The sequence below is a fragment of the Myotis nattereri genome, assembly GCF_964212035.1.
Source record: "Myotis nattereri genome assembly, chromosome: 10".
Lineage (NCBI taxonomy): Eukaryota > Metazoa > Chordata > Mammalia > Chiroptera > Vespertilionidae > Myotis > Myotis nattereri.
Window position 1 is genome coordinate 69,931,220 of NC_138085.1, and position 21,844 is coordinate 69,953,063.

At 40.2% G+C, this 21,844-nt stretch overlaps 1 protein-coding gene across 2 annotated transcripts in view; it reads right to left on the reverse strand.

The window, feature by feature from the left end:
* Positions 1-462: 462 nt before the first annotated feature.
* LCLAT1 (lysocardiolipin acyltransferase 1) overlaps positions 463-21,844 on the reverse strand; it is a 123,993-nt gene continuing 102,611 nt past the window's right edge. For both annotated transcript variants that reach the window (XM_081101275.1, XM_081101276.1), the window contains exon 6: positions 463-2,673. In XM_081101275.1, coding sequence (XP_080957401.1) covers positions 2,171-2,673 — 503 coding nt within the window. In that variant the 3' untranslated portion in view covers positions 463-2,170. The remainder of the gene's footprint in view (positions 2,674-21,844) is intronic.

Consider the following 21,844-nt stretch of genomic DNA (forward strand, 5'->3'; position numbering starts at 1 on the left):
TGTGGGAAGGTGTGCAGGGGTCCTTCCTGAGGCCACTACAACACAGAAGCTAAATTCATTTCTACTTGACATTTCCTTGCCAACTTCAGATGGCTCTAAGTTGCAAATCAGAAACCGTTTAGCTCTTTAATTTCTTTAAATAAGAGAAACTACAAGTGTGTTGGAAAACAAATAAGCAATTTTTTTTTCTGAAGTAGAGTCTCTATACCTCAGTTTTAGTGCTTATGAATTTGGGGCAGGTTAAAAAAGTTTGCATTTTATCTTAAACGTGTTATTTTTATGAGAAAAAAAACCATTTTTAACAGAGAAAGGAAAGGATTTCCCTTCCACCAGTGCAGCGTTAAGGAGGACGTGCCCTGGGAGCAGTGAGCGGTGAGGTTGGAAGAGGGGCTGCAGTGTGAGCACCTCGCCATCCTGATTGTTAAGACTAGTTGTGTGTTTCCAAATATAACCAAAGGAAGCCTGAGAGAAAGCTCCTTTATTAGGAAAAATATTAAAATAAAAATACCCTAAAAAACGACACACAGCTGGGCTTGCAGCAGATGCACACTATAACTGATTAGGAGCTCCTGGCGGTTTAACAGCCTTGAGGGCTGTTACATATAGTTGGTGCGTCTGGCGGAGGCCCTTGCTAGTCCTCCCGCAGTGAGGACGGGGGTCCACATTGCCCTGCGCAGACAGGACTTTCTCAAAGAAGCCACTCGGTAAGTTCAGCTCACAATGTGCGTACCTCATGTTTCAACTGTTTGTAAAAGTCACCGTCCAGCAGAAATGAGATGGAAGTAAGGGGAAGGCATTCGTGCCAAGAGTACTGGGAGCAATAAACAGCTTTTGAGGCGGGTTCCAGGCAGGAGTAAAGCTGACAGGTTTGCTAACAGCTCAAGCCTTTTAATTGCCTCCGATTCTCTGCTGCTCTAACAGCATCCTCATTATGTGACAAAAAAAGCAGTGGCAGCTTCAGGAGAGGGGACATGACCATGTGCTTCTCATGCCTTGGGAGGCTGGTGCTGTTGGTTTACTGAGTTTTCCACTGACTCCAAATGACTGAAATAGGTGAACTGGTCAAAACTGGGTTTAAATTTTACTATTGAAAGAGGAAGCCTAGGACTAAAAATGAGATCGCTCCCTTGTTATTAAAAAACACACAAAGGATTCATTTTTGCGTTATTTTGGTTTTAAGAGAAGAGCTTGTCAAGGCTACGAGAGTTCAGTAATTTAGGATAAACCATTACTGCCTTGTCTGCAAGGGTTTTGTTGTTGTTTTAATGGCAAAAGTTAGAGTTCCGTGCACATGTAGAAAATGCACTAACCTTCCTTTTGTAGGCAGGTTTTGGAGAAATATTTCAAAAGAGGCAACTTCAAAGAAGAGTTTCTGACTGCAGCAACAGAATGTTCTACACTTTCCTTTAAAAAAGTGACTTTTTACTGTTTTTAACACACAAGAGGCTACTCCTGCTGACATGCTGTAGCGAAACCAGCACTAAGCATACGCAATTAAATAGAAGTGAAGAACTACACTGTATTAGTTCCTATCGTTAAAAAGTAAACGAAGGTTTCTAAGTGGAAAGTCTGCGGTTGCCCTGAGACAGCCCAGGGCTTATTCTCCACAGGAGAAAAGGGCACAGGTGGTCTTCTGACTCCCAGGTCGCGCAAGGCTAACTGCCACGGTCTTATGAATAATGAAGGACTTCTATCAAAATGTTTGGTCAAAGGATAAGAGTTTTGTTTTCTGGTCTGAAGGAAGGATGCAGTGGTTTGATTGGCACAGAAAGGAGTTGGGAGGGAGGGGCCTGGAGGAAGTGCCAGCAGCTGAGCTGGGCGAGCGCTGCGCCTCTTGTACACAGTTTGTTAGAAAATGGGATCGAGCCTTTGAGAAAACCTTGTGCGCACCTTGTCTGTGAACAGCTTGATGATTGTTTAAGAATACTCTGGCCCGAGTTAATTCACAGCAATTGCTCCCTGCTCTGCATGTTGAAATTACATTCAGAGATTTAAAAAAAAAAATCATGTGTGTGGCAATATTTTTCCACAAAACTAAGTTCAAAGTATCTTTAACAAATAATGATGGTAGTAGGAAATATCTGACATAGTCATGCAAAAACGCATCTCAGTTTACAAAGGCTTACATTTCCCAAATATTTCCTAGGTTGTCACACTGGACCTTACAATCTTACTCATCTTTCTTTGCAGTTGAATGTGACTGTTTGTGTAAAAAACGGTAGCATGCAAGTTCTATTATCTCCAGCCCACCAAATATTCTCTCTTGCAATACAAAGATGACAATGGTGATTATAAAATACCATCGAACAAGACTGTACAAATACACAAGTAGGCACATGGCAGGGCTGAACAGGGTCCAATACAGTATAGAGAGAAATTTGACCACGAGGACCCTGAGCTCAGACTTGCATGGAGGGATTACAGGCTGCCCGGTGAAGCTGAAATTCTTCTCCCCTTGGTAGAAGGAGCGCAGCCTCTCCTCCTTCTCCTCCCACCGCTTGTGGCACCAGAGCTGCAGGTCCTCCTTGGATGCGGGCAGGGTGTCTGCTGGGTAGCGGTGCACGTGGAAGTGGATCTCCCTGGGGAAGTCCCCCTGCAGGAGGTGCCTCTCTGTCTGAGGGATGTTGTGAGGGTATGCCACCGTGATGTCGTGGACAGCGTCGAGGTTCTTCCCTAGGTGTGGAAAGATGGAAGCATAGGTCGAGTTAGATAACTGGGCAGCAATACTGACTCACAATGCAAGGCAGCGCCAAAACCTGAAAAACAATCAGAACAGAATGAACCGTGAGGAACAAACAGGGCTATAAATACTGGCGTTCCAGGCAATCGGGTCAATATTTACCAGTCATTTTGGTTTTAGAGAGAAATGATCTTCATTCGTGGAAACAGTAACCTACATCCTAGAACTAAAAAGGTAAGCACAGAAGTCAGATTTGAGACAAATGAAAAGGCACAGGACCAGCCCTCTTACAGGATTCACTGCTTTGATGCCTCCTATTAATACACCCTTCTCTCCAAATACACCACAAATTGTCCACCTTTAACCCAATATTACCATGACAGCTACTGCAAAGAAAAACTCAGAATCAGACTTGATAAAATGCCAGAAACCGATTCGGAACCAAGATGGCGGCATAGGTAAACACCGGAGTTAGCTGCCTCGAACAACCACTTCACAAATACAAGTAAAAGACGGAATGGACATCACCCAGAACCACAGGAAAGCTGGCTGAGGGGAAATTCTTCAACTAGAAGGAAAGAGAACAGCATACGAGACTCAGAGGAGGCGCAGTGCGGAAAATATAAAGGTGCGGAGGTACGCGCGGAGCGGGCTGGTAGCTGAGGGCGCGGTTGTCCGTTTCAATCGGGAGGAAGTCTCAGATTCTGAGCTCCAGTTATGGGTGAGTCTCTAGGGACCCAGACTCAAAAGGGAGAAGCCAGACTGTCTAGCATCGGTTGGAACACGAGGGCAGCTTTCTCTCCGAGGTTTGCAGTGGTTGCTGGGACTCTGAGAGGCAGAGCCTCTGGGGACGGGACTGAGAGCAGCCATAACTGCTCCCTCCGCCTGCCCTGTTTGATCCCGTGCGACCTGCCCCGCCCAAGCCCTGTGCAGAGCCATTTGCCAGATAGCCTCAGGCAAAGGCTAGATTAGCACCTCCCTAGAGGACAGAAGTTTTCCCACTGCAGACACAGCTGACTCTCACAGCCAGTTGGCCTGGAGGTCAAATCCCCCTAGTATTAATTACAACAATCAAGGCTTAACTACAACAAGACTGCGCACCAAGACCACTAGGGGGTGCACCAAGAAAGCATAAAACATGCGGAGTCAAAGAAACAGGACAAAACTGTCAATGGAGGATATTGAGTTCAGAACCACACTTTTAAGGTCTCTCAAGAACTGTCTAGAAGCCGCTGATAAAGTTACTGAGATCCTCAAGAAATCTAATGAGACCCTCCATGTTATGATAAAGAACCAACTAGAAATTAAGCATACACAGACTGAAATAACGAATATTATACAGACTCCCAACAGCAGACCAGAGGAGCGCAAGAATCAAGGCAAAGATTTGAAATGCGAAGAAGCAAAAAACACCCAACCGGAAAAGCAAAATGAAAAAAGAATCCGAAAATACGAAGATAGTGTAAGGAGCCTCTGGGACAGCTTCAAGCGTACCAACATCAGAATTAAAGGGGTGCCAGAAGATGAGAGAGAGCAAGATATTGGAAACCTATTTGAAGAAATAATGACAGAAAACTTGCCCCACCTGGTGAAAGAAATGGACTTACAGGTCCAAGAAGCGCGGAGAACCCCAAACAAAAGGAACCCAAAGAGGACCACACCAAGACACATCATAATTAAAATGCCAAGAGCAAAAGACAAAGAGAGAATCTTAAAAGCAGCAAGAGAAAGAAACTCAGTTACCTACAAGGGAATACCCATACGACTGTCAGCTGATTTCTCAACAGAAACTTTGCAGGCCAGAAGGGAGTGGCAAGAAATATTCAAAGTGATGAATGCCAAAAACCTACAACCAAGATTACTTTATCCAGCAAAGCTATCATTCAGAATTGAAGGTCAGATAAAGAGCTTCACAGATAAGGAAAAGCTAAAGGAGTTCATCACCACCAAACCAGGATTATATGAAATGCTGAAAGGTATCCTTTAAGAAGAGGAAGAAGAAGAAAAAGGTAAAGATACTAATTATGAACAACAAATATGCATCTATCAACAAGTGAATCTAAGAATCAAGTGAATAAATAATCTGATGAACAGAATGAACTGGTGATTATAACAGAATCAGGGACATAGAAAGGGAATGGACTCACTATTCTTGGTGGGGAAAGGGGTGTGGGAGATGCGGGAAGAGACTGGACAAAAACTGTGCACCTAGGGATGAGGACAGTGGGGGGGGGGGGGGTAAGGGCAGAGGGTGGGGTGGGAACTGGGTGGAGGGGAGCTATGGGGGGGAAAAAAAGAGGAACAAATGTAATAATCTGAACAATAAAGATTTACTAAAAAAAAAAAAAATGCCAGAAACCCATGAAAACTTCCATATGATTTTTTTTTATTTTAAAAAACTTATCAACTTGAAGTCCTAGTAAGACTGTGACCCAATATTACTATCAACCTTAGCACTCTCGTGAATTTTTCTGGGGTTGTTTTCAGCCAAGTCATATGTTAGATGCTAGAGATAAAGCGATAAGTAAAACATGGGCCCTGACCTTACTCATGAGTTCACAACAGAACTAGGGAGACAGGCATGCGTAGTGCCCTAACCAGACCACAGGTGCATCTGTAAGGGGGGCGGGAACAGGTGAGGCAGGTGGAGGGGGCAGGGTGAACCTCTGGCAGAGAGCAGGGTGGGGCTGTGGCACTAAGAGCAGGCTGGAGGTGGGCAGTAAAGGCCCTCATTGTCAAACTTGGGAATTGGAACTCAGTTCTGCAGGTGGGAGAAACAGCTCAAGTGGTGGAGAACCACTTCAGGATTTTTAACAGGAAAAGATCCATGGTTTCATTTTAGCAAGAATTACCTTGAGGGCAATGAAAGAATGGTTTGGAGAGGACCAAGAGCAAGAGAGGTAGGAAGAGTATTTGATGGTCATTGTAAGGCAGGAAAGACAAGAAATAGAAGGTAGAGGCCAAAGGAAGTGACATGTCTGACAAAGTTACAAGGAAGAACTGATGTTACAGAGTGAAAAGGTGGATGGAGCCCAGGTTTCTTGCTGGCCCAGGGGATCAAATGGATGGTGGGGCCTTTGAGATTACAAATGTATGCAGAGTGTAAGATCTTTAAGGAATCATGAGGATCACCTAATCGAACACTGCAGGCAGGGTCCAGAGAGGTTAAGTGTTTTGGCCAAGGGCACACAGAGTGTTGGTGCAGTGTCTGAATGTCGTTTTGTTCTGTTCCATGTTATTGTCAGTGATAGACTTTTGATGTGGACTTTGATTCATTAAAGAACTATATGAGGCAGGCAAAATTAATCCATGGTACCATAGTGGGCTGTGGGCACTGATTGAAAGGGGGTCATGAGGTAATATTCTGGGTGGCAGAAACATTCTATATCTAGATTAGGTATGCATTACATCAAATTGTACATTTAAATTTCAATGTACAATTTCACTCTATTTAAATTTCTTTAAATATTAATAATAATAAAGAGATGCAGCAACTTCCCCATCATCTCCCACCATGCTACCCTTTCTACTGAACTTGTTAGGTTGTGCTCATTTTATTTTAGTGTTTCTTTACGTCTTCTGTCAATGTTTACTGAGCATCCTATTTACTTAAGGGTAAGGACTGGGTTTCAATTTGGTGTCAAAACGCTCTTATAAAGATAATCAGATAATAAGGGCTTTGTTATAAAAAGTGAAAATAACCGCACAGACTTCGAACAAAATTAAATGTTCATCATTGGAAACGAGAGGAAAAGCAGAAGGAAAACAGAGGGTCAGGAGGCACCAACGGTCAAGTCCAAGGAGTTAAAAAAACAACAAAACACATAACATCCATGTCCATGGCGGCCCCTAATTCAGGATGTTTATCTACAATCTGTTTGTTTCTGGTGACACTGAACTTCTGATAAAAGAGAACAGCACATTAAATATGTTGAAATATTTGGAATGAAAATTGATTCCTAAACCCAAGGAACACAGAATGTACTAACTCTAAGCTCAATATTATAATATAAAACAGAATCAGTGTATTGTTTTCTATGATAGCCTGTTACAGCACTTGTGATACTCTACAATTTAGCAAAGTGACATCAGATGTAGGTTTACAGGACCATTCAGACAGCAAGGTCTTACATACTGGGGGGATCTATGACTATAAAGATGACTTTAATATTTCTAATCCTCTGATGTTAAAAACAATTTCCACCAGACATTGATACACAAGTGGATAAATCACATGAAATTAAATCAGTCTGTACTTGGAGAGCTATCTTAATCAGAAAGAGATTTAATGAAAAGCCTCAGCTTAGAAGAATACCCTAATTATTACAGGCTAATATTTGTCCACAAAGAAGGATTTGTCTCAGGATTAGTCAGAGACCAGGAGAAGCCACAGACACCAATTCAATAATGGAATGCCTCATTAAATGATAATGGAATCCTAATGATAATGTATTGCTTTCCCCTGCACATGATTTATTTACCACAACTGCTTTTCACTTGGTTCATTACGGAAAACTAAATAAAATGCAATTACTAAAAATAAACTGGGAAAGAAAAAAGAATTGGTAAATTAGACCTCTTTTTTAACATGGAGAAATTCAGATGTAACAAAAAGGCTGTTAGAAAACAGTCCTGCTGCAGAAGACACAGCAGTTCTATAAGAGAGATCTAAGTAATCTGTATTCGTATTCGTGTGCATTGTTTTAGTTTTTGGTTGTGAGTCGAGTGAAACCTGTAAAGTATTTTTAAATTTTAAGTGCTTTGTGGTGGCACTTAGCTTTCCTTAATTCTCACATATAAATCTAGAACTTTTAGGTCTTTTCTTTAACTATCTTAAAATGCAAAGAATTTATACTATATGAGAATCCATTATCTTTCTTTTCTTTTTTAACTTTTGCTTTGAAATAATTTCAGGTTTACAAAAAATGTTGCAAAGTACTAAAAAGACTTCCAGTAAACTTCACACACTTCTAGCATCTTATACAACCACTAGAGGCCCGATGCACAAAATTCATGCAGGGGCGGGGTGGGGATCCCTCAGCCTGGCCTGCACCCTCTTGCAATCAGGACCCCTTGCTCCTGCCTGCTCCCTCCTAACCGCCTACCTGTTCACTCCTTACTGCCCGCCTGCTCACTCCTTACCGCTTGGCTTGCCATTTCTTAGCACTGTCACGGAGGTGGGAGAGGCTCCCACCACCACCACTGCACTTGTCAGCTGTGAGTCTGGCTTCTGGCTGAGCGGTGCTCCCACTGTGGAAGTGCACTGACCACCAGGGGCAGCTCCTGGTGGTCAGTGTGCATCATAGCGATCAGTCGTTCTGGTCGTTCTGCCATAAAGGTCACGTGTCTTTTATACATATAGACAGTACACTTACTGGTAAACAAAATTACATTAACGTCGACACTTTGCTATTAGCTAATCTATATATGAAATTTTATTCAAATTTGCCAACTGTTCCACTATTGTCCTTTTTTTGGTTCCAGATCAATCCAGGAACTAATGCTGATAGTTACTTTGTGGAATGTTTCTCAATTTGGTTTGTCTGGTGTTTCCTCATAATTAAAACCAAGTGATGCATTTTGGCATAAAGTGAAGATGCCCTTTTCCTTGAATCCTCTCAGGACCTGTTATCTTTTCAATACAAATTGACACAACCTGGAAGGGGTAACAGCCGCTTCTTAGGTACACATCACCATGGTTGTGTTAATAATGTAACATCCCAAGGTTATGTTTTACTCTCTGCTGGTCGTCGGGACGCTGGGATTTGATGAGAATGTACACATTGTTTTCCTTCTCTAAATCCCACTGCTCTCTATGTGAGCTTCTCTTATAGTACTTAACCATTTTTCTAGTTTATACTGTTTATGTCAAAATCATATCTCTTGGATTAGACTATATACGTCTCAAGGGCAAGCTGCAGGTCTTTCTCATCTTTGTATTCTCCACATGACTCTGAACATAGAAACAACTATTAGAGAAATGACTCCTCAATAACTATGAGACTAAGAAAATAAATAAATACACGGAATTCCAAACAGTATGTAGGTACTCTTTCATGTTATTTTATTCAATACTCTCAATAACCCCATGAAGTGGATCTTAAGACCCAGGTTAAGTATTCTGTCTGAGGCTGCAAAGCCAGTTAAGGGGCAGGGATGGTTTAACCTAGGTCACTCTCATTCTACGGCCCTGGTGATTAGGTTCAAGAATTTAATATTGGGAGACAGTTGAAGACTTGCTCATTTTCAATTTAGTAAACTGAAGATCAGAGAGATTAAGTACTCTTTCAAAGAGGCTTAGAGTTGGCTGAATAAAAGGACTAAATTTAGAATCTAGTTTTCCTGCCTCCCAGTGTTAGTTAGCTCACTCCATTGCATAAAAGGACTGGAGCAAAGGCCCCCAAATTGTAGTTTGGTACTCTCAACAAGCACCACTTTTAAACTTTAGAATCTGGAAGAATACAATTGGTCTTTACATTATCTTTTTTTAAAGTCTCTCAAAATGTTAAGTTTGGGAGCAAAAGTCTTTTAGACAAACTTAAATATATTAATTTAATTATACTGCAAACATAACTGAAATTCTTTCCATTTCTGAAACATATTACAAACAAAAACATCAATTAATCAACATTTACCCTCAGTGGAAGAAACACACTGTTCTAATTGAGAATGTGTCCAATGGAAAAGGACTGAATTATGGTGTGTTTCTGCATATGGTTATGAAATGAAAAAGTTTTCCATTACTCTTCTAGGTATGACTATGAAAACCTAATTATATTTGAAAGAATTATGGCCCACATGTGAATTTTTAAATGGGTCCTTCACTGACCTGTAATAAAGGGAGAAATGGTATAATCTATCACATTCCTATGTTGAACGAGGTTATCTTTTATTCCAGTGAATTTACATTGCTTACAGTAAATTTGCTACTTAATATTATGAATAAACTTTCTTTTAGTAAGTATCTGGTCTGACAGAGGAAATGAAGGTTTATAAGTGAGTAGAATGACCATATAAACAAATATTCTCTTGTGGTTCATTTATCTCTGCCTATAGCTTTTTCTTTATGGTGTTGTTACTATCCATCATTCTTATGAAAATTTGTCAGTGACTCTTGGGGCAATATTTTCCTGTCTCTCTACAGAAATAGAAATACTCTGTTATCGCTGGTTCAGCTACAGTCACAGTATGACTTCCAGTCTCTCTGGCTGGACTATCTTCTAAGTCTCTCTCTGGATGTAACCTACACCTTTCTTAACCCTTGCTATACATACAAAAATACTGCCCACACTGGGAAAGGCAATTTGATAGCAAAAGTAAATTCACTAAGACTCTCAGAAACACTAGCTTGCCATTCACAATGAAGGCTTAACTTGCATTCTGGTATATTTTTCAGCCTAGAAAACAGCTCAATTATTCTAAGGCTAATTTGTCTCATATACTGTTGTGATGTAACTTATTCTCACTTAAGTGTGTGTGTGTGTGAGATCCTGCTCTAAGTTCCAAGGTCAAAGTCAGTTTCAAAGTCAAACTAAGCTGTCCCTGCTTTAGGGGTGGAGTGGAGTTCCTGAAAAGACAACATTCTTGATCCTATTAAATACTTAGAATGACTTAAAAGTAGTCTCCGAATCTGCTCTAGACCCCTGTGGAAATAGAATATAAATGAAAATTAACACTTGAGACTTCTAAAAATTGTTATAGATCTCAGGAATTCGTCACTGAATCATAGGGAAACAGGTTTTTAATCTCATAGTTTTTTCATTGTTTTTAAAAACTTATCAACTCAATCAGGGATTTTACCAGATCTTATAGGTTTCTCAAGAGTAATGGGTATTATAATGCTTTTGTATGTCCGATGGCACTGAGTTCAATGCTGTCTCATTATAAGCAACCAGTAAGTATATGCTGACTAAATGGATAATTGTCATAATTGGCTTATAAAAATGTCTCAACCTTGTTGACATTCCTTTTCATTGAAATATCAATGAGATAGTAGTAAATTATATCTTAAAATGGCAAATTTAAACGTATGTGGCTTTAAACTCATTATCGATTAGTGAAAATGGTATCAGGTTGGCCAGAAAGTTGGGTGCTCTATTTTTTTTTTATTGCTTCTGAATTATTAGCCCAGTTGTATTTGAACCTCAGTCATATACATGAAAAAATGAGTTGCATCCAAGAGTCGCACTCACCCAAGAAATAGAGTGGAATGTTATTTGCTAAACTCCTATTTTTAAAAGTAACTAGGGAAGGTCTATTTGCAGCCAATAGCCCTGGGCCAACCATTCGTTATAAAGCTTGAGAACAGAGTAATTTCAGAATTGTGTTCATTTTAATAAAAACTTCAAATGATTTGCAATTCTTGATCATAATAATGGCTTGTCCCCCAACCCCCCATGCCTAATGATGAACAACATAAATGACTGCATGCTGCTGTGGTGGAAGCTGAGGGTGCATGACTGAGCACTAACAATAATCTCACTGGGCCATTATTAATAGGAAAAGATTTTTCTGGTTATACTTGGGCTGAGAAGAACCCAACTCTGTTCAACTGACCTAGGCCAAGACAAATTTTTGGCATTCATCAAAAGGAATAGATAAACTAAATATTTGTGAGCCACCTACCAGAACATTTCTAGCTAGAGAGTACAGAGGACAGTGACGCTAGCAAACAGAAATTAGGTTGGGAAGAAGTAAGGAGTTTGGTATAGATATAGTTGAGGTGACAGACTGAAATGATATGATCCCATCCACCTATGGGAGACACAGGTCAGACCTCAGGAGACAGAAGAGTGGAGGTAGAGTCTAAGGGAGAAATGAATCCTATATAATAAAAGGCTAATATGCAAATTGACCATCACTTTAACACACAAGATGGCTGCCCCCATGTGGCCACAAGATAGCCTGCAGGGGAGGGCAGTTAGGGGCAACCAGGCCAGCAGGGGAGGGCAGTTGGGGGCAACCAGGCCTGCAGGGGAGGGCAGTTAGGGGTGACGAGGCCAGCAGGGGAGGGCAGTTAGGGGTGACCAAGACGGCAGGGGAGGGCAGTTTAGGGGTGACTGGGCCGGCAGGGGAAGGCAGTTGGGGATGACTGGGCCTGCAGGGGAAGGCAGTTGGGGGTGACCAGGCCTGCAGGGGAGGGCAGTTGGGGACAACTGGGCCAGCAGGGGAGCAGTTAAGCGTCGATCAGGCTGGCAGGGGAGTGGTTAGGGCAGGGGTGGGCAAACTTTTTGACTCAAGGGCCACAATGGGTTCTTAAACTGGACCGGAGGGCCGGAACAAAAGCATGGATGGAGTGTTTGTGTGAACTAATACATGTTAACACTGCTGCTGGTGAAGGAGCAGAGGGGAGAGCAAGAGAACCCTCCGCTCTTTCGGCTCCACAGGCCGGATAGAACAGCCGAACGGGCCGGATCTGGCCCGCGGGCTGTAGTTTGCCCACGGCTGGTTTAGGGGGTGATCAGGCTGGCAGGCAGAAGCGGTTAGGGTAATCAGGCAGGCAGGCAGGCAGGCGAGCAGTTGGGAGCCAGCAGTCCTGGATTGTGAGAGGGATCCCAGATTGGAGAGGGTGCAGGCTGGGTTGAGGGATTCCCCCCAGCCCCTAGTGCATGAATTTTGTGCAACAGGCCTCTAGTATAATATAATGAGAGAAGAGCCAAAAGGAGGACAGACTTTTGGGAATGGCTTTTCCACTGGAGACCAGAAAAACAAAGGAAGGCAGCTCAGGAGACCTGAAAGGAGAGAGCAGTTAGGAGGAGAATCAGCAAGATGAAAAGATTGGCAAATACACGAAAGAAAACGTCCAGGATACCCACAGGGTCTGGGCGCACTAGCACGTTTTTACCTGGACTTCCTGTAGAGCAATCATTCTGATCACTGGTTTCAGGGCACTGACTGGGAGAGCCTAAGTCTCTATCAGGGAGGCAGCAGCCTCTTGGTTAGATCTTTTGATTAACCTTCCCTTTTGGGAAATCAGTCAGAATTTAAGATTTGGGAAGTAAAAATGTGAACTTGGTATTAAACTGGCACAGATAATGTAGAGGACACCATAGAACAGAAAAGATTCTGCTCATCCATTTTCTAACCTTGCACTATCCAGATTCATTCTGATCATTCACTGAAACTGCATTTGAATCTTTTTTTAAAGATGGAGGTACAGGGCTGCAGGGAGAAAAAGGGGATGTATATTTCACTCTTAGAAGTGGAAGTTATGTCACTGATGAGAAAATTGCTTTCAGAATTACTTTTAAAACTCAATTTGCTAGGCTGAAATTGCCTGAAGTATCTAAAGATATTAAATATCTAGGAATAGCAATACACAGAAATCTAGAGAAATAAATATACTAAAATGCGACATGCAAATTGGTCTTCTTTAGAATAAATCTGCATATAGTGTCCTGCAGTGGTACATTTTACAAAGGAAATTAAATCCATGAAATTAACATTTTAATGAAGCAGAAAGACTATTAACACCAAGACTACTTACTGATTGCAGTTTCCAGGTGGCCTAATGAGATGAAAATGAAGTCTATACCTTCAGCTAGTCTAGGCTAAGGATGTTTGGAGATTATGATTGAATTTAACTTAGGGAATACTGCTGTGTGCAAACAGGTTTAGGCTAGCAAGTAGTCTTTGCAAACCTTGGCACCATAAATTCTTAATTTAAAATACTTAAGGCAACACAGGCACATACACACATACCTAACTTTTTCTAAGAACTGTCCTAAACTGTGGGAAGTGACTGTACTTTGGAGAACATTAAAACAGTTTTATCTGAATGATCTAATTTAATTGTTATAGAGCCATGAAATGTAAGAATTAAAAGGGAGCTGAGCAACCTCCCACCACTATGGGAACATTTCAAACACAGGGACATCTTGAGGCAGCCTTTTCTGCACAGGCAGCTCTGATTAGTAGAAAACCCCCAACTCCCACTCTTTAGTTTTACGTCTATCCTCTAACAACAAACAATATATTAGCTTTTCTGCACAGAAATTCTTCAAATATTTAAAGCAGGGTAAGCAGCTTTGAATCCTGGTTAGGGTATGTGCCTGGGCTGCAGGCTTGATCCCCAGTAGGGGGCGTGCAAGAAGCAGCCGATAAACGATGTTTCTCTCTCTCCCTGTCCCTTCCTCTCTGAAATTAATATAAACATATGGGAGGCTGTTTCCAAATCTTAGCTATGGTGAATTGTGCTGCTATGAACATAGGTGTACATATATCCTTTCTGATTGGTGTTTCTAGTTTCTTGGGATATAGTCCTAGAAGTGGGATTACTGGATCAAATGGGAGTTCCATTTTTAGTTTTTTGAGGAAACTCCATACTGTTCTCCACAGTGGCTGCACCAGTCTGCATTTCCACCAGCAGTGCATGAGGGTTCCTTTTTCTCCGCATTCTCGCCAGCAATTGTTGTTTGTTGACCTGTTGATGATAGCCATTCCGACAGGTGTGAAATGGTACTGCATTGTCATTTTGATTTGCATCTCTCGGATGATTAGTGACTTTGGACATGTTTTCATATGTCTCTTGGCCTTCCTTCTGTCCTCTTTCAAAAAGTATCTATTTAGGTCCATTGCCCATTTTTTGATTGGGTTGTTTATCTTCCTTTTGTTAAGTTGTATGAGTTCCCTGTAAATGTTGGAGATTAAACCCTTATCGGTGATAACATTGGCAAATATGTTCTCCCATGCAGTGGGCTCCCATTTGACTCAGTGATCCCACTTCTAGGAATATATCCCAAGAAACTAGAAACACCAATCAGAAAGGATATATGCACCCCTATGTACATAGCAGCACAATTCACCATAGCTAAGATTTGGAAACAGCCTAAGTGCCCATCAGCAGATGAGTGGATTAGAAAACTGTGGTACATCTACACAATGGAATACTATGCTGCGGTAAAAACAAAGGAATTCTTACCATTTGCAACAGCATGGATGGAACTGGAGAGCATTATGCTAAGTGAAATGAGCCAGTCAGAGAAAGATAAATATCACATGATCTCACTCATTTATGGAATATAATGAACAACATAAACTGATGAACAAAAACAGATCCAGAGACAGAGAAGCATCGATCAGACCGTCAAACCTCAGAGGGAAGGTAGGGGAGGGTGTGGGGTAAGGGGGAGAGAGCAACCAAAGGACTTGTATGCATGCATATAAGCCTAACCAATAGACACAGACAACAGGGGGGTGAGGGCATGAGTGGGGGGGGGAGGGGTTGGGGGGGTAATGGGGAGATAAGGACACATATGTAATACCTTAATCAACGAAGAAGTTTTATATATATATGGCAAAAATAAAGCAGGGTCAGCAACTAAGGCCTAAGGGCCAATTCCACCTGTGTTTGCACATCTTGTGAGAGAAGAATGTTTGAAGAAAAGTAAAAAGAATATGTTTTATGACACCTGAAAGTTATATGAAATGCAGATTTTGGTGTCCCTAAATAAAGTTTTATTGGAACACAGACCCACTCACTCATTTGCACTACAATAGCAGAGTTAAGTAGTTGCAAAAGTAACCACAGGGCCTGCACAACCTAGAATATCTAGAAAAGTTTGCCAGACCCTAGCTCGTTTGGCTCAGTGGATAGAGGATTGGCCTGTGAAGTGAAGGGTCCCGGGTTCGATTCTGGTCAAGAGCATATGCCTGGGTTGCGGGCTCCATACCCAAAGGGGGTGTGCAGGAGGCATTCAATCAATGATTCTCTCTCATTATTGATGTTTCTATCTCTTTCCCTCCTCTCCCTTCCTCTCTGAAATCAATAAAGATACATTAAAAAAAAAAACAAGTTTGCCAAGTCTTCCCTTCTTTAGGCTGCGAAGTCACAGTTCAAGAACACAGGAAAGGCTTCCAGACTACTGGGTACACTGCAGTTTGTCCTGGTTCCTTGCAGGTTGCTAAGGCACAGGAAGAGGTGCTGAAGGGCCACACCACTGTAGCCCAGAAATGACACAAATCACTTCTGCTCTGTCTAGGCCAGAGCTGCTCGTTTGGCCCTGACAAACTGGAAAGGAGCTTGGAAACAATACGCTTCTGCTTTTCCAGGAATGAGAGAGGAGCCATATGATGAGCATTAGTTATGTTTGCTGTGGCTTTTAATCAATACAGGAAGCAACCACCTGCCCAATTCCTCCATACTTTGTAAAGCCACTTCACAAGATAACCATTTCCAACATGTCAAACCGTTTATTCTCATATTTACATTTATATAGCTAAATAAAATACCTACACAGACATGTCATTTTCTTCACGTTTCCTATTATCTATCAACTTCCTACTACAAAAAAATAAGGTTTTACTCTTACAACATTTCTCCCCATACCCCCTTCCTCCATAGTTATACCATACACGTAGCTATACCACAATTCTTGGTAAGGTTAATATTTAGTGTTTGCATTATATAACAAGGCAGATATTCACAGTAGAGCTGTGTAGTAGCTTTTCTTTTCTTTTTTCTTTTTTTGCGCTATAATTTTCCCTGTAGTTAATGATCAGCATGCTACTAGTTCATCCCCAAACTTGGCTTGAGTGTAAATCTCCTCCCAGCACATTCATACACATCAGACAGTGTGTCAGCTTCATCAGCTTGGAGGCATTCTTCCGGGAACCTTCCATGCTCCTGCACAATCTATAGCCAGGGCCTGCTGCACAGCTATCGCCCTGGCCTCCTAGCACATTCCTGGACATTCCCTCCCTGTGCTGTTTCCCTTGTCTCCTGTATCCTCTATCTTCCTCATCTCTTTTGATTTACTTTTTTGTAGGAACTCATTCTCCAGTTGCTCCCAAAGAAAGGTATGTGAGAGGTGAATTTTAAGACCTCAAATGTTTGAAATGTTCTGTCCTCACACTAGATTGAGAATTCGGGTATATTCAGGATTCATGTTTGGAAACCATTTTCCTTCCCCAAATTGAAGAACTTCCTCCACCTTTTCTACTGTTGTTTCTTTGGACAATGTGATGCTATTCTAGTTTTTTATCTTTTGAACGTTATTTCCCCTCTTTGGAAGTTTGTAGGATATTTGTTTTTATTTCAGGCATTGTGGAATTTAATAATGATTATAACTTCTGGTAGTGTTTTTCATTGTATTGTGTACTCACTGGGATTTCTCTATCTAGACATTCATGTTTTTTAAAAATTGGGATCATTTCTTGATTAATTTCTTTGATAATTTATTCCCTGTGGCAAAGACTGCAGTTTTAGGAAATAATTTTTTTTTTTTGCATGTTTACTCTGCCAGGCACTATTCCTTACATATTTTGTTTCTTATATAGTTTGAATTATGTATTAGTGCTAAGTTTCTTATATATATTTTATTTCACTAAAGCATCACAATAAGCATTAAGTAAATCTTTAATATCCTCATTTACCAATGAAATGATAAATAAATCACCACGGTCACACAGCTAGGAAGACATGGAATTATGATTCTAGTTCAATTTTTTCTTAATTGATAAGCTGTAAATTATTATGCTTTCCTGTCTCCACTTCTAGAGATCTTATCTTTCTCTAAATTTATATGTGATCAATTTAAGGACAAGGGATGGGGGAGCCAGGGCTGACCTTACTGAGTCAGTGACTGGAAGAACACCACTGCAGGATCAGCATGCTATCAAAGCCTCTCAAGTAGATGGCCACAAGGCTTAAACTTTCCACCATTAGAACCACTCCTTCATTTCAGAGCATTAAAATAGACGTTCTCCTTATTGAATGTGCATAATACATAGAAAGGAAGGGAAAGAAAGGCATTCGTGGGAGAAACAATGGACTGGGTGATTTGTGTTGCACAAAACTCTGAAAGAAATGAGACACCCCGTCTGATTTTGGGTAAGTGCAGAGGCTAGAACAATCCCCAGTGCCTGTGTGTCCGGGTAGAAGCCTAAGATGGCCAAGGAACAGCAGGACCTCCATCAAGGATGGGAGGACAGAAAGGGTAGGTGATGGGCTTGAAACAAACCTCACCTCTTTAACCATTTTCCCAAAAGCCGGTATCATGAAAGAACTTCTCAAAGTTCTCTTTAACTCTTGGACCTGAAACCCTGTGGACCTGGCTCTGACGCTGAAGGAACAAACTATGCTCTCTTCTGAGGGGCATTTTCCAACTTGCTGGAAAGATCAGTAGGATCCACAGTTGCACGGAAGTGATCAAGGTTTTAAAAGCTCAGCAATCTACTCCGCTGTGCTATTAACACAGCTGCAAGGATACTCTCTCAAACACACTTATCAGCCCATTACTTCCTGGTGACAGGCCAATTCCATTTGTCTATTTGATCGAGTCTAACTACTGTAGCACAGAACTACTGGAGAAATCCTTCCGAGAAAGAACTGGACGGATACCAACCAACCAGTCCCCGCAACCTAACAAGAGAGGTTTGGCAGCTGCCCCCTTTCCCTCATCACTTATATTCACCCCAAAGCTCACTGTTGAAGTTGGCCCCAAACATGTCTTGTTCTAAACTTTATCCTATTTCTTCTGCAGGTTTGAAATTCATATTTTGACAATTATTTTATTTGATATACCAACTGAATTATACTATTTACGAAGAACTTACATGCAACACATTATCACTTTGTTCGTATGTCTCTGGCACCGCATTAAAAAACACACAATAGAAACCTTGCCAGTTAACTTAAATGCTTTCATTGAAATGTACTGTTTTCTGCATTTGCTAACCTTGAGATATGAAGGTTGTACCCTGACAATGATAAATGGGTCTGCGCTAAACTAGTCATATTCATGTGAATATGGAAAAGTATTTATTGGTGGGAAGTTAACTGGCCCACATGGGATTAAACCCACAATCTTGGTCTTGTTGGTCTTTAACCAAAAGAAATAATATATTGAGGTAAAGTTAGTGTTCTGCTTTGGTTGTTTTACCACTTCAGTAATTATCTTTGCTCACAGAGCAACTCAGTGTTGAAAAATTGCCCAGAAATATTACAACAGTTCTTGGCATGCAGTAAGAAATATCTGAAAAGTGATAACATACCATATTCAAATTTAGAATCCTGAAATGCAGGCTTGCTTCTGGAAAACTATGCAGACCTATTATTTGAAACCCTCAGTATAAGTGTCACTTTATATAAATAAATAAAGCTTTCTAACATTATTTTTAAATATACCTATTAAGGTTAGTAAAAACTCAAAGTAGCTGGGTGCTGATGGAATAGAAAGAAATCGGGCCCATTTGGTGTAGTTCAGTGATTGAGTGTTGACCCATGGACCAGGAGGTCATGGTTCATTTCCCAGTCAGGGCACATGTCAATCCCCAGTAGGAGGCAGCCAATCAATGATTCTTTCTCATCATTGATGTTTCTATCTCTTTCCCTCTCCCTTCCTTCCTCTTTGAAATCAATAAAAGTATATTTTATTTAAAAAAGAAATATGGAGGATGGATGAGAAAGACATTGCAAGAAAGGGCAAATGTTTCAGTTGGGAGTGGGCACAATGTGTTCAGGAGGCACTGAGAATCCAAGTTCAGCAGAATGGAGAGAAGGTGGCGGCATCTTTGTGCAGCTCCAGTTAGTGCTGGCACATAAATGCACTCGATACATCAGTGATGGAATGAATGACTAAAGCTGGGTCTCCCCCGAAAATCAGGAAGAGGATGGACCTAAGCGAAAGACAAGGAATGGGAAACCACACAAGCAGGAAAAAGGTGAGGAGGGCTGCTGTACACCAGTAATAATGTATTACAGAGCAGTAGCTAGCAAGAAAACAGATGAAAGATGAGAGAAATTCAGTGGTAAGAAATGGGTGTATAACAGACAACAAAATAAAAATTGATTCTCCTCTAAATATCAGGAAGACAAGAAATAAACCTCTTTTTCACAAAAAGACTTTTAAGCTGATCTTCAAATAACATAAAAGGGAAGGGAAAAAAGGTCAAACAAACTAATAAAATCTATAGGCAATTATTTCTGAAAATTAGAATAATCAAGGTGATACCCTTTAGATTCATGGTTTATGGGGAAAATATATGTACATAATGCTTATTTTATGCTTGGTTAAAATACTTGAGAATTATATAATAAGATACCAAAATACCATAAACTTTGTAGAGATGACTTTAAAAATATCCGGTAAAATTTGCTTCATTGTTATTGTTTTTTCCTAGAGAACTATTAATTATGTCCTGTTTCATTTCTATTAAAATGGAATTCCTGAGACAAGAGTAGAAATAGGGAGATCACAATTTTATATATTCTGCTGAGAAATAAGAGACCTTCCCACGTGCTGGTTAATTCATAGAAGTAATGTGTGTACATACCTATAAATGTGCACACACAAATGATTAAAGGCATCCTAGGAAATAAGACTAAATGAACAACAATACAACTTGATACAAATTAAGAAAAGTAAGCCAAAAAAAAGGAATTCATAAAAGTGATTTAGAAGGGGATTACAGTAGGTCTTCGGGTTATGTCGGAGATCCGTTCCTATGGCGAGACGTAACTAGATTTTCGCCATAAGTAGGAACCCACCTACATAAGCATCTACATCACTCACATGGAGCACATACACAGCAGTAATGAAGTGAAACAGTAAAAAAATTAAAAAGATAACAATTCCTAACCTTTACTTGTGGTAAATAAATAATAAAAAACATAAAGCACACATGTGCATACGTCGAAATGACGGAACTTTTTTTTTTTTTTTTTATAAATAAATGGGAGATGGCGACGTAACCCCGAAACAATGTACGTCGAGTCTGACATAACCTGAAGACTGTCTGTATTAGCAGATGAAGAAGGGTAATGTTAGGGTAGAATCTATGGTGAGTGGAGGGTATGCAGGATAAACCTTTTTTAACTTTGCTTATCCTTGAATTTTTTCATAATAAAATGTGGGGTAAAAATTAGGTGAACTGGCAGGGCTATTTGCAAAGCATACATCTGTCATGAACATATTTATGAATCATTTTGGGTTTTTTCCCTTAATTTTTATTAGAATAACATATACATATAGATTAAAAAGTCATATGGTACAATAAAGTTTATAATGAAAAACAGCAGGCCCCTACCATATTCCTATAAGTTCTCAAGTCCTAAAAACACAAGGGTGAAATCATTAAAGCTTTATTAAAATATAAAACCTATTACATTTCTTGTGTAATTTTTTTTTTTAATGAGTAGGAGGGAATAAAACCAATTGGAGAGTCATGGAATGATTAAAATTTTAGAACTAGAATATTACATGTTCTGATGAAACACAAAATTGTCTTCTAAAATGATGTCACAGAAATGTCTTCTGCATGTGACTGGAGTAGGAGTGAAGTAGTCACAGGGAAACCTAAGGAGCCTGGTATGGCAGTGGTCTCTTAGTGGCGCTGCTGATTGACATCTTAGGCAAGGGAAAGAGGAGAAAGCTCAGCTGATTAAGAAGCCAAATCAATTTAATAACTGAGACCAGAAAATGTATATCATTGTCCAATCCACTGATTAAGAGCTCAACCTGAGTGAAATACTATGTGAGAGGACTGGGTTATATTGGATTGGATTACACTTCCTTGAAATTTGTTTCAGGCAAAATTTTCTAGTTCTCCAACTAGATAAATGCTTGGATCAGTCCTGGGGAAATATAAGGGCGATATGCCATTTTGCCAGAATTAAAATTTTTTTTTTTCATAATGGAGTTTGCAGACATACTACGATTTAAGTAGTATGGTCAAATTCTTGATTTGCTAGCCAGGGACACTCTTTTTTAAAAAGTGATTGTTAAATTCTAATTCATTCTGCCAATAAGTACAATGAACAATTTACCAAGCATAGGAAAACTATTTTCTTTAATGTGATTTCCTTTGGAAAGACAAAATATAAGCAATCTGATATTTTACTAAAGTTTCAGTATAATATTCTCCTAGTAGTGTTGGTATTCTCTTAATCAAGTTTAAGACATTTCATTTTGCCTTAGACAATTTAGACAACTGAAAAAAGCCTGTATTTCTTGGCTATACACTTACATGAACTGAAGGAGTTAAATATAGAAAGGTGGAAGAGATCGGGATGATGGGCACGCAGGCAGACTGATATGAAGTTAAACAACACAAAAGTCCAGGAGATATAACTCTATTACTGTTTTTATCTACTCCAACTTTGTCACACAAATTAAACCTCATTTTAGTATAAATGTAAAATACACCTTAGTTTTCAAATAACAA